The sequence below is a fragment of the Salarias fasciatus genome, chromosome 8 (genome assembly GCF_902148845.1).
Source record: "Salarias fasciatus chromosome 8, fSalaFa1.1, whole genome shotgun sequence".
Classification (NCBI taxonomy): Eukaryota; Metazoa; Chordata; class Actinopteri; order Blenniiformes; family Blenniidae; genus Salarias; species Salarias fasciatus.
In genome coordinates, this window is record NC_043752.1 from 20,354,587 (window position 1) to 20,365,382 (window position 10,796).

The 10,796-nt window shown below is 49.9% G+C and overlaps 1 protein-coding gene across 1 annotated transcript; it reads right to left on the reverse strand.

Annotated features, from left to right (window-relative positions):
• Positions 1 to 202: 202 nt before the first annotated feature.
• On the reverse strand, positions 203 to 1,947 carry LOC115393385 (microfibril-associated glycoprotein 4-like). The gene is made up of 3 exons (XM_030098371.1): positions 1,831 to 1,947; positions 876 to 1,043; positions 203 to 457 (listed from the first exon to the last, which is right to left on the reverse strand). The coding sequence occupies exons 1-3, from the start codon at positions 1,910 to 1,912 to the stop codon at positions 213 to 215; spliced, it is 495 nt and encodes a 164-aa protein (XP_029954231.1). The 5' UTR covers positions 1,913 to 1,947; the 3' UTR covers positions 203 to 212.
• Between the last annotated feature and the right edge of the window lie 8,849 nt (positions 1,948 to 10,796).

Consider the following 10,796-nt stretch of genomic DNA (forward strand, 5'->3'; position numbering starts at 1 on the left):
GTAATGATTCCATTATTAGTTGGGCATAATAAGTGCTGTACAAACTTCAAACGGTGCTGAATACAGCGCTTAGAATGGGGAGAAGTTCAATTCCTTGAATCATTTTAAGCATGGTTCTATTGTACCACATCATTTTAAAACCTGTACAGACTTTATTGCTTTTTTACAGCAAATGACAACAAGAGTTTGGCTCGATCTTCACGAGGAACATTTTATTCTGCTTCGCGGCGGATCTTCATGCTGAAGGCCTTCAGAGAGTAGTCAGAGCCCTTCCATGTGTGCCACACCACCCCGTCCAGCTGCGGCCCCCAGGCGTAGATCCCGTTGGGGTTGGTCTGGTAGCAGTCCCGGTACCAGAATGCGGCCCGCAGGTCCTTGGCACAGTTATTGCTGTCACTGTCGCTGTCTTTGTCAAAGGTGGAGAAATTGCGATTGTTGTGGTACGTCAGCGAATCCCCTGCGGACAGACAGGAATCAGAGCTGCAGCGTATCAGGAAGCACCGCCTGGGCGACGTTTACGTAGCTAAGAAGAGACATTTGATTAACTCAGAATCAACCCTGAGTAAATCTGAGTGTTTTTAACGGTGCGGTTTCAAATGTTGTTTTATTGTCTCGAATGAACACCAGCAGCGTTTTTGCTGTCTTCATGTCTCCCTTGATTTTCGTGCCTTCGCCTCAATATCACGACAGATCAGAGCATTTAGAGTTAGCCTAGCATTCCTGTAAAGTGTAGAGTATATCCACTGACCGACGAACCCAGGTCCACCACTGACCGTCAGGAACAAACCTGGAGGACGTTAGAATGGATCTGGTCTGTTGTGTTTGTGTCTTCATGGACGTGTTCTCACAGCGCTGTTCCTAATCCCGTGACTCACCGGCGCCTCCGTCGGTGAATCCGGACACCTTCAGGGTGTACTTCACACAGCCGGGACCAACAGAGAAGGTGGTGTAGCGAGCGTGCACTTTGCGTCCGGTGAAATCCATCATGTCCACGTAGAGCTCGTACTTCTTCTTGCGAGTCAAGTTGTGGATGTTGTCCAGACCTGAGCACACATTCATTGACATCTTTGTGGAATTAGTTTCAACTGTGTCTTCCCTGCTGCAGAACACAGGCTGGTCCCAGCTCACACTGGACGGGGGACATGCAGGGGGACCAGGAAGGGTCTGGAGTCAGGCTCTCTGCTGGACCTGCTCCTGTGTTTGGGAAGACGTTTCACTGCTTCTTCAGTCAGAGGAACGGGGAGAAACGTCTTCATCTGAATGTTTGATAGCAGAAAAAGAACCACCTCCGCAATTCTAAAGCTTTTCCATATTAGAAGATAAAACTGTTAATATGTGTTGGTGATGAGACACGATGAGAGGGTCCATGGAACTGGAGGCTTTGGCCTTCGTGTTAGTGTTACAGTCTGTTATTGTCTGTTACGGCTACCGTCTGTGACTGTTACTGTTATTGTTACTGTCTCTGTTACAGTCTGCTGCTGTTACTGTCTGTTACTGTTATTGTATGTTAGTGTTATTGTCTGTTAGTCTGTTACTGTTTCTTACTGTTACAGTCTGTTACAGTTACAGTCTGCTACTCTTACAGTCTGTTACTATTACATTCTGCAACTGTTACTGTTTTTTCCTGTTACAGTCTGTGACAGTTACTGTTGCAATCTGTTATTGTTACTGTCTGTTAGTCTGTTACTGTTTGTTACTCTTACAGTCTGTTACAAACCGTAACTGTTACAGTTACAGTCTGTTAGTGTTACTGCTACAGTCTGTTAGTGTTACTGCTACAGTCTGTAACGGTTTGTCCCAGTCTGTTGCTGTTACCGTCTGTTGACTCACCCAGCCAGTATTCTCCTTCAGCGTTTCCAAAGCCTCTCTTGTACTGATCCCAGGGTCTGTAGAAGTTTATGGAGCCATCCATCCTCCTCTGGATTACCTACACACACACACACACACACACACACACACACACACACACACACACACACACACACACACACACACACACACACACTTATAGAGACACACATCAAATACTCAAAGTTCTTCTGTGCCCTCTTGTTTAAACGTCATCAGAAGAGGATCTTACTGTCCAGGTTCCTCCATCTGTTTTCATGTCACAGTACACCTGCACACCAGATAAGATGAGATGAGATGAGATGAGGTGAGATTACATAAGGTTTCACATTGATGTGTTCAGCTCATTCTGTTCTGTTCAGTTTGTTCTGTTTAGTTTGGTCTGTTCTGTTCAGTCTGGTCTCTGTAGTTCAGTCCGGTCTCTGTAGTTCAGTCCGGTCTCTGTAGTTCAGTCCGGTCTCTGTAGCTCAGTCTGGTCTCTGTAGTTCAGTCTGGTCTCTGTAGTTCAGTCCGGTCCCTGTTCAGTCCGGTCTCTGTAGTTCAGTCTGGTCTCTGTAGTTCAGTCCGGTCCCTGTAGTTCAGTCCGGTCCCTGTAGTTCAGTCTGGTCTCTGTAGTTCAGTCCGGTCCCTGTAGTTCAGTCCGGTCTCTGTAGTTCAGTCTGGTCTCTGTAGTTCAGTCCGGTCCCTGTAGTTCAGTCCGGTCTCTGTAGTTCAGTCTGGTCTCTGTAGTTCAGTCCGGTCCCTGTAGTTCAGTCCGGTCTCTGTAGTTCAGTCCGGTCTCTGTAGTTCAGTCCGGTCTCTGTAGCTCAGTCCGGTCTCTGTAGTTCAGTCCGGTCTCTGTAGTTCAGTCCGGTCTCTGTAGCTCAGTCTGGTCTCTGTAGTTCAGTCCGGTCTCTGTAGTTCAGTCCGGTCCCTGTAGTTCAGTCCGGTCCCTGTAGTTCAGTCTGGTCTCTGTAGTTCAGTCCCGTCCCTGTAGTTCAGTCTGGTCTCTGTAGTTCAGTCCGGTCCCTGTAGTTCAGTCCGGTCTCTGTAGTTCAGTCCGGTCCCTGTAGTTCAGTCTGGTCTCTGTAGTTCAGTCTGGTCTCTGTAGTTCAGTCCGGTCCCTGTAGTTCAGTCTGGTCTCTGTAGTTCAGTCCGGTCCCTGTAGTTCAGTCCGGTCTCTGTAGTTCAGTCCGGTCCCTGTAGTTCAGTCCGGTCCCTGTAGTTCAGTCCGGTCCCTGTAGTTCAGTCCGGTCTCTGTAGTTCAGTCCGGTCCCTGTAGTTCAGTCCGGTCTCTGTAGTTCAGTCCGGTCCCTGTAGTTCAGTCCGGTCCCTGTAGTTCAGTCCGGTCTCTGTAGTTCAGTCCGGTCCCTGTAGTTCAGTCTGGTCTCTGTAGTTCAGTCTGGTCTCTGTAGTTCAGTCCGGTCCCTGTAGTTCAGTCTGGTCTCTGTAGTTCAGTCCGGTCCCTGTAGTTCAGTCCGGTCTCTGTAGTTCAGTCCGGTCCCTGTAGTTCAGTCCGGTCTCTGTAGTTCAGTCCGGTCCCTGTAGTTCAGTCCGGTCTCTGTAGTTCAGTCCGGTCCCTGTAGTTCAGTCTGGTCTCTGTAGTTCAGTCCGGTCCCTGTAGTTCAGTCTGGTCTCTGTAGTTCAGTCTGGTCTCTGTAGTTCAGTCCGGTCCCTGTAGTTCAGTCTGGTCTCTGTAGTTCAGTCTGGTCTCTGTAGTTCAGTCCGGTCCCTGTAGTTCAGTCCGGTCCCTGTAGTTCAGTCTGGTCTCTGTAGTTCAGTCCGGTCCCTGTAGTTCAGTCCGGTCCCTGTAGTTCAGTCTGGTCCCTGTAGTTCAGTCCGGTCCCTGTAGTTCAGTCTGGTCTCTGTAGTTCAGTCCGGTCCCTGTAGTTCAGTCCGGTCCCTGTAGTTCAGTCCGGTCCCTGTAGTTCAGTCTGGTCTCTGTAGTTCAGTCTGGTCTCTGTAGTTCTGCTGGGTCTGCTCGGTTCAGCCTGTCCGGTGTTGCTTGTTTTGCCCTGTGCAGGTGGAGCTGAGGAGGGAGGAGCGGTACCTTGACGGGATTCCAGATGTCACTGGGATAGATGGTGTACACCGCGCTGGGCCGGTTCTTGTAGTGCTCATAGATGTCCTGACAGTCCAGCGGGTGGAAGTTGTTGTTTCCGTTGGTTAGCAGCGACTTAAGAAGGATGACCAGCAGCAACTGAAAAAGAAGGTTCATGTTGTCACAGGAAGGGAAACTGCTGGAAAGTCCAAGAAGTCCAAGAAGAGACTCTCTTCATTCAGTCATTCAGATTCTGTACCGCTTCTGTTCAGGGTCAGAGAAATTCAGAGGTGAAGAAGGAGCAGAGTTGTCAGGAGTCATGGTGAACGCCTCCCATGACTCTGATGTGCAGAGAGCGCTGGTCAGGAATGTGTTTTTCGACAGAAAAGTGACATTTCAGCGTTCCGCTAATTGCTGCAGGATTTGCATAAAGCGCCGGCGTGAGGCACGGCGGAGGGACCATCATGATTTGTGGCTGCTCCGCTGCCTCCGGCCCGGCCGCGGGGGAAATGTCAGCTCGTCACATTCCTTCAGGTCTTTTACTGTAGAGATTAAAGCAAGTTATGCTCAGTGGATAAAGACAACATCCACCAAGTTTCTTCCAACTCGTCTTTCAAACTTAAACTGAAAACAGGAGCCCAGGTTCGGTCGTTCAGTCTGATCAGCTGATCTGATCTGGCTCGTTCAGTCGGATCAGATCAGCTGATCTGCAGTCAGTCAGGAGGAACGACTGGAGTCAGACTGCCGGGGACGAAAAGCCAAAACATCAAAAGAAAACTGCAAACTCCACATGGGGTGAGCAGGATGCAGACGGAGCGCTCTGGAAGCGTTTCTCCGGGGAGGATGCTGGCGGCGAGGAGGAGGAGCTCCGGACTCACCCTCAGCATGCTGAGCAGCTCCGCTGAAAACGCCTCTCCGAAGAATAAAGAGCTTCGCCGATGCTTCTGCCGCTCCCCTGTCCCCGGGTTTATATTGGGGGGGTGTGGCGGGTCGCGCTGGCAGGCCCACCAATCGGAGCGCAGCGATCACTTTCCACACTGTAATTATGACAGGCAGCATTCTGGGTCAGCGCTGCAGGAGAGGAGGAACCGGTGGGACGGTGACCGGGACACCCCGGGCGTCACACCTTCACACCGCCCGGCGAAAAACATGTCAGTCAAAGAAACCAGGCTGGGAGGTTGAGACCAGGAGGGGGGAGCAAGACAGGGGCAGCAGGGGGTCAGAGCAAGGTCAACAGGGAGTCCGGTCAGGGTCAAGGCTCTGATCAGGGTCAGGGTATTTTCTCTTTGTAATCTGAGTATTCTTTTTCTTTCATTCTCATCTATTTATTAAATAAAGTCCCTGACTTGGCAGAATCTCTCTCCACGCACCCGTACCTGTGGTGGTCAAAGCAGTGGTCTTCAGCCTGCAAAGAGGCCGAGACACTCAGTCCAGAGGACCATGAGGACTGCGGAGGAGGTGTGTTCTAGAAGCGTGAGAGAAGAGTCAGTGTATCAGTGACTTCCTGCTGATATCTGCAGTCTGACTGATCTGGAGAATGTGAAGTCATTGAAAACTGTTGTTCTCTGGAGATCTTGGTCTGTCATGTTCTACAGGCTGGAGAACTCTTCTTTTGGACAGATTCTTATGATGCCAGGCAGCACTCCTCCATGACAGACCAGCCTGTTCACAATAGACCCAGCAGCACCTCGAAGGCTTCAAACCCAGCGTTCAGCAGAAGAGAGCTGGATGGAGCGACCCCCCACAGGGTCCGGCAGCTGCAGTGTATTTCAGCCAGTTTCAGCTGATCGAACCTTGTCTCTCTTTGGCCCCTGCTCTCTTCACTGGTGGTTTTGAGTCTTTCAGAGTTTTCATGGAAATTCACAACCCAAAGCAGTGTTGCTGTGGTGAAAGTCAGCGTCTCAGCACTTCAGGGTGAGGGTTAGCTGCCAGTGACAGGAAGACACGTCACTGTGAACGCTCGGCCGCCGGAGCCGGTTCTCCTGGAAGGTCCGGACGATGGTGAGGACCAGCTTTCACCGTCCAGCCTGGTAATCGAGATCAAGCTTCGGTCCGTATTACGATACTGATCAGCTATCTATTGGTAAATGTTTCCATTATCGGCTTTATCACCTGGAAAAAGGCCAAACTGAAGAGGTTATCGTGAGGCACATCGGAGGCGCCCTGAGAGGAACCGGAGGAGCGTCTGGCTCATCGATAGAAGGAGGAAGAACTCACACCGTGTTCCCTCCAGACTGCTCTGGGCCTCCATCGGCCTGACGGACATTCTGGTTTGGAAACAGGTTCAATCAGAAAACACTTCTTTTGAACTGCATCTGCTTCGGGGAGGAATCAGCCTCATTCCACAAACTCGCTTCATTCCTCTCAGACCGGCCTCGTCACACATTCTTCTGTGTTCACGGTTCTGTGAACGGCCGGCGGTTCCTCCCTCCTCTGGAGGCCGACAGAGCGAGTGGGAACGTCTCCGGTTGTCTCCGACCTTCACTGCGTCGCTGTTCTTGTCCTCCATCACCCTGTAGAACAGGGTTCTGCAACCTCTTTGCCCAAAAGAGACATTTTTGTGACTTTCCACTAAGTCAAGTTCACTTGAAGCCATAAAGCTTTTCACATGCAAAAACCAGATCTTTAGATATATTCATGAAGTTTTAACTACAGCTCAGAATAGTGAACCTTTGAACACATTTAACCAGGTTTTTTTTAACCCTTTTTTACTGTAATGTTCCTCTTAAGAGTGAAGAGTATAGGTCCTAGAACAGAACCCTGTGGAACTCCATATTTAACTTTGATCTGAGCTGAAGAGTCATCACTAGCCATCACGAGCCTGCAGCTCGTCCAGAACTCTGCCGCCCGACTCCTCACCTCCACCAAAAAACACGCTCACATCACTCCGGTTCTCGCTTCCCTTCACTGGCTCCCCGTCCGCCACCGCATTGATTTCAAAATTCTTTTAACAGTTTTTAAATCTCTTCATCTCCTCGCCCCTCCCTACCTGACCGATCTTCTCCGCCCCCTCAACTCTTCCAGAGCGTTACGGTCGGCTGACCAACGCCTCCTCTTCATTCCCAGGACCAGGCTAAAAACCAGGGGGGACAGAGCCTTTTCTGTTACTGCCCCGAGGCTGTGGAACTCCCTTCCCCCCCACATCCGTGCGGCCGAGTCTGTGGGAATTTTTAAATCACTGCTGAAGACCCACCTCTTTGCCTTGGCCTTCAGCTAGGTCTTTCCTTGGCGCTCGAGTTTGAGATGTGTTTTAATTTGTTTGTGCTGTTTTGTCTTTTCACCGTTTTTTGTTTGTTTCTATTCTCTGCACTTGTGTGAAGCACTTTGGCACGGCTAAGCCGTTTGTAAATGTGCTATATAAATAAACTTTTACTTACTTACTTACTTACTAACATTAACAAAGTGGAACCTGTCTGTTAAATATGATGGAAACCAGTTTAATGCTGAACCTTCAATCCCATTAATATATTCTAGTCTCTGTAGCAGGACAGAGTCCAGGACCGAGACCAGGACCGAGACCAGGACCAAGACCAGGACAGAGACCAGGACCGAGACCAGGACCGAGACCAGGACAGAGACCAGGACCAAGACTAGGACAGAGACCAGGACCGAGACCAGGACCGAGACCAGGACAGAGACCAGGACCAAGATCAGGACAGAGACCAGGATCGAGACCAGGACCGAGACCAGGACCGAGACCAGGACCGAGACCAGAACTGAGACCAGGACAGAGACCAGGACAGAGACCAGAACCGAGACCAGGACAGAGACCAGGACCGAGACCAGGACAGAGACCAGGACCGAGACCAGGACAGAGACCAGGACAGAGACCAGGACAGAGACCAGGACCAAGACCAGGACCAAGACCAGGACCGAGACCAGGACCGAGACCAGGACCGAGACCAGGACCGAGACCAGGACCAAGACCAGGACAGAGACCAGGACCAAGACCAGGACAGAGCCCAGGACAGAGACCAGGACAGAGCCCAGGACAGAGCCCAGGACAGAGCCCAGGACAGAGACCAGGACAGAGCCCAGGACAGAGACCAGGACAGAGACCAGGACAGAGACCAGGACAGAGACCAGGACAGAGACCAGGACCAAGACCAGGACAGAGACCAGGACCGAGACCAGGACCGAGACCAGGACAGAGACCAGGACCAAGACCAGGACAGAGACCAGGACCAAGACCAGGACAGAGCCCAGGACAGAGACCAGGACAGAGCCCAGGACAGAGCCCAGGACAGAGACCAGGACAGAGACCAGGACAGAGCCCAGGACAGAGACCAGGACAGAGACCAGGACAGAGCCCAGGACAGAGACCAGGACAGAGACCAGGACAGAGACCAGTCCTCTGTACTGTGATGAGCTCTGAAACCTGATTGAAAAGACTCTAACAGGTCGTTGTTATATAAATGGTCACAGAGCTGACTCCAACAGCTTTCTCTAGGGTTTTATAAATAAAGGGAAGCTTGGACATTGGTCTGTAACTGGTTAGAACTCCTGGATCAAGGGGGGCTTTAGAGGAGAGGTTTGATAACAGAACTTTAAAGGCCTGTGGAACATAGCCTGTTACTGAAGATAAGTTGATCTGATCTAATACTGATGTACTGATCAGGGGGAAAATGTCTTTAAACAGTCTGGTTGGGATTGGGTCTAATGTGCAAGTTGTAGGTTTAGATGAGGAGCTCAGAGTTCAACAGGATGAAGCTGGATGGTTGTGAGTCAGGTTCTACTGACGGATCTGAGGATGTGGTTGGTTGGTCTGGGACCACTTTGGGTAGAGTGCTTTCAATTTGATCTCTAATAGTGCTATAGGTCTACACCTGGTGTGGTTCTTTTAACCCGGTAGTGGTTCTTTAAACTAGACGTCGACCGATACATCGGGCCGATATTTGGACATTTTTCTCCATCGGCCTTATTTTCTTTTAAAAAGCCGATTTTTGATATGTTGTATAAAATGACGCAATTTTTGATCAGGCACATGTGCGGGCAGCTAAAGCTGCAGCTCAAGAAAGGACCCTGTGGCATAGATAACATCCATGTTCTGGTCCACACAGCAGCAGGTCCCTAACTTCTCCGGACCAGATGAAAACACCATGAAGGACTCTGGGATCACTGTTCATTCATGCTAGGAGCTAACGAGTTAGCATCCTTTATGTCTGCAGCTGTTTGACATTTCTGCCAGCAGCATGGTTTCCCCTCACCTCCTGCTGTCCCACTGAGGACACTGCCTCCTCAGGAAGTCCTCCACGGTCCCTGATCCTCGGTCCGCATGCGGCTGCTCCTCTGAATCGGTCCCTGCAGGCACCCATACTTCTGACTTTAAATTCGGAATTCTGAGAATTCTGAGAAAAAGTCAGAATTCTAGATTTTTTTTTCCCAGTGGCGCTAATCCTCTTCTGTAGAACGAGACGTTCTGCACGTGGTGTGAAATGTTCTGCAAGACAGCTGGCGCTAGTGTTCTTTAAATACTCAGACGTTCTCAAAGAGCCGATTGATTGATTGATTGATTGATTGTCCTATCAGGGTTCTGTCAGCTGAGTGAAACACTGACTGAAGCCTGGTGAGACTCTGAGCTGAGTGCGGCTGCTGGTCTTCTGTGAGTGAACTGCTGGTTCCCTGATCCCAAGCAGCAGTTCTGCTTCCGCGGTTCTCCAACATTCAATGAACCGAAAATGTTCATTCTTTTTTCCATCCTCTTTGACCTGATTATTAAAGGTTGGAGGGAAAAAAAAATCAACATTTATATATAAATTGTATGTAATATTTTGTTGTTTCCATATATGGTTAATTTGAGGCGTGTTCCAGGTTCCTAACAGAGACGTAAATATGGCTCAAGATGAGCTGAGATATATATTTTCTCTTCAGACATTAAATAAGAAAGAAGGACCAGAAACGAGGCTTCTTTTCTTACTCCACATTCTCGCTCTGTCAGTCAAACAAAGCAGTGCTGGAGGTTTTTATCTGTGGCGCTGTAGCAGCTTTGTGCGGCCATACAGCGACACCTAGTGGTCCCTGATGGTAGTGTAACTTATATAAGTGAGATGAACAGCCAAACACTTAAAACAACCGGTGACCTTCATCCAGAGCCTCTGCTAACCCCTGGACCCTGCGCTGAGCAGGAATCCTTCATCCAGCCGTCAGACGGCACCGTCCGCTGCCCCGTTCAGCCTCCGGCAGGAGAAACAGCAGCTCCTGCAGGTTCTCCAGACACTCGCAATGTTTCATGAAGTAGATGAGCTCAGATAGCGACCAAAACCCTGTGCTTCGTACCCAAACGCCACGTCGTCTGGACTTGAACCAGACCTCTCCGGCAGGAAGTACCAAACTTTCAAGTATTATTTTGTATTTGAAATTCAGATTTGTCATGTTTCCAGAAGGAGTCCATATTTCTGCTGTATTTGTTAGAAACACTGCCGACGCTCGGGAGCTCAGAGCCCTCCGCCCCCCTGCTGTGCTCTCAGGAGACCAGCAGCCTGGAATGCCCTCTAACGCTGTTTCCACCAGAAGCGGTGAACGCAAATTCATTCGCGCGACAAATGAAACCGTGCCATGCGAGCCGCTCGAGTTTTATCTCTGGTACAAATATGCAAAAAACCCTCGCCGCTCGCCGCAGCATCACGTCGCTCCAACCCGTCACGTCCGTGACGACCTCCACGCTGATAGGCCGTCCTGGCGCATCAACAAGCGAATTCGCTTGAAAAGTTCAATTATTTCAGCTCAAGCAATGAAGAGGCGAGCTAATGTCCGCTGGAAACGCTCGCTGCACAAGACTGACTGACAATCGCGTGATTACATTGACCCTGTACGTAATCTCACTGCGCAAAAAATTTGCGTTGTGTCCAGTGGAAACACAGTGTAATATAAACTCATATATATACACATATTCAAACTTACCAAAATCCATTTATATCAGGACATGAAT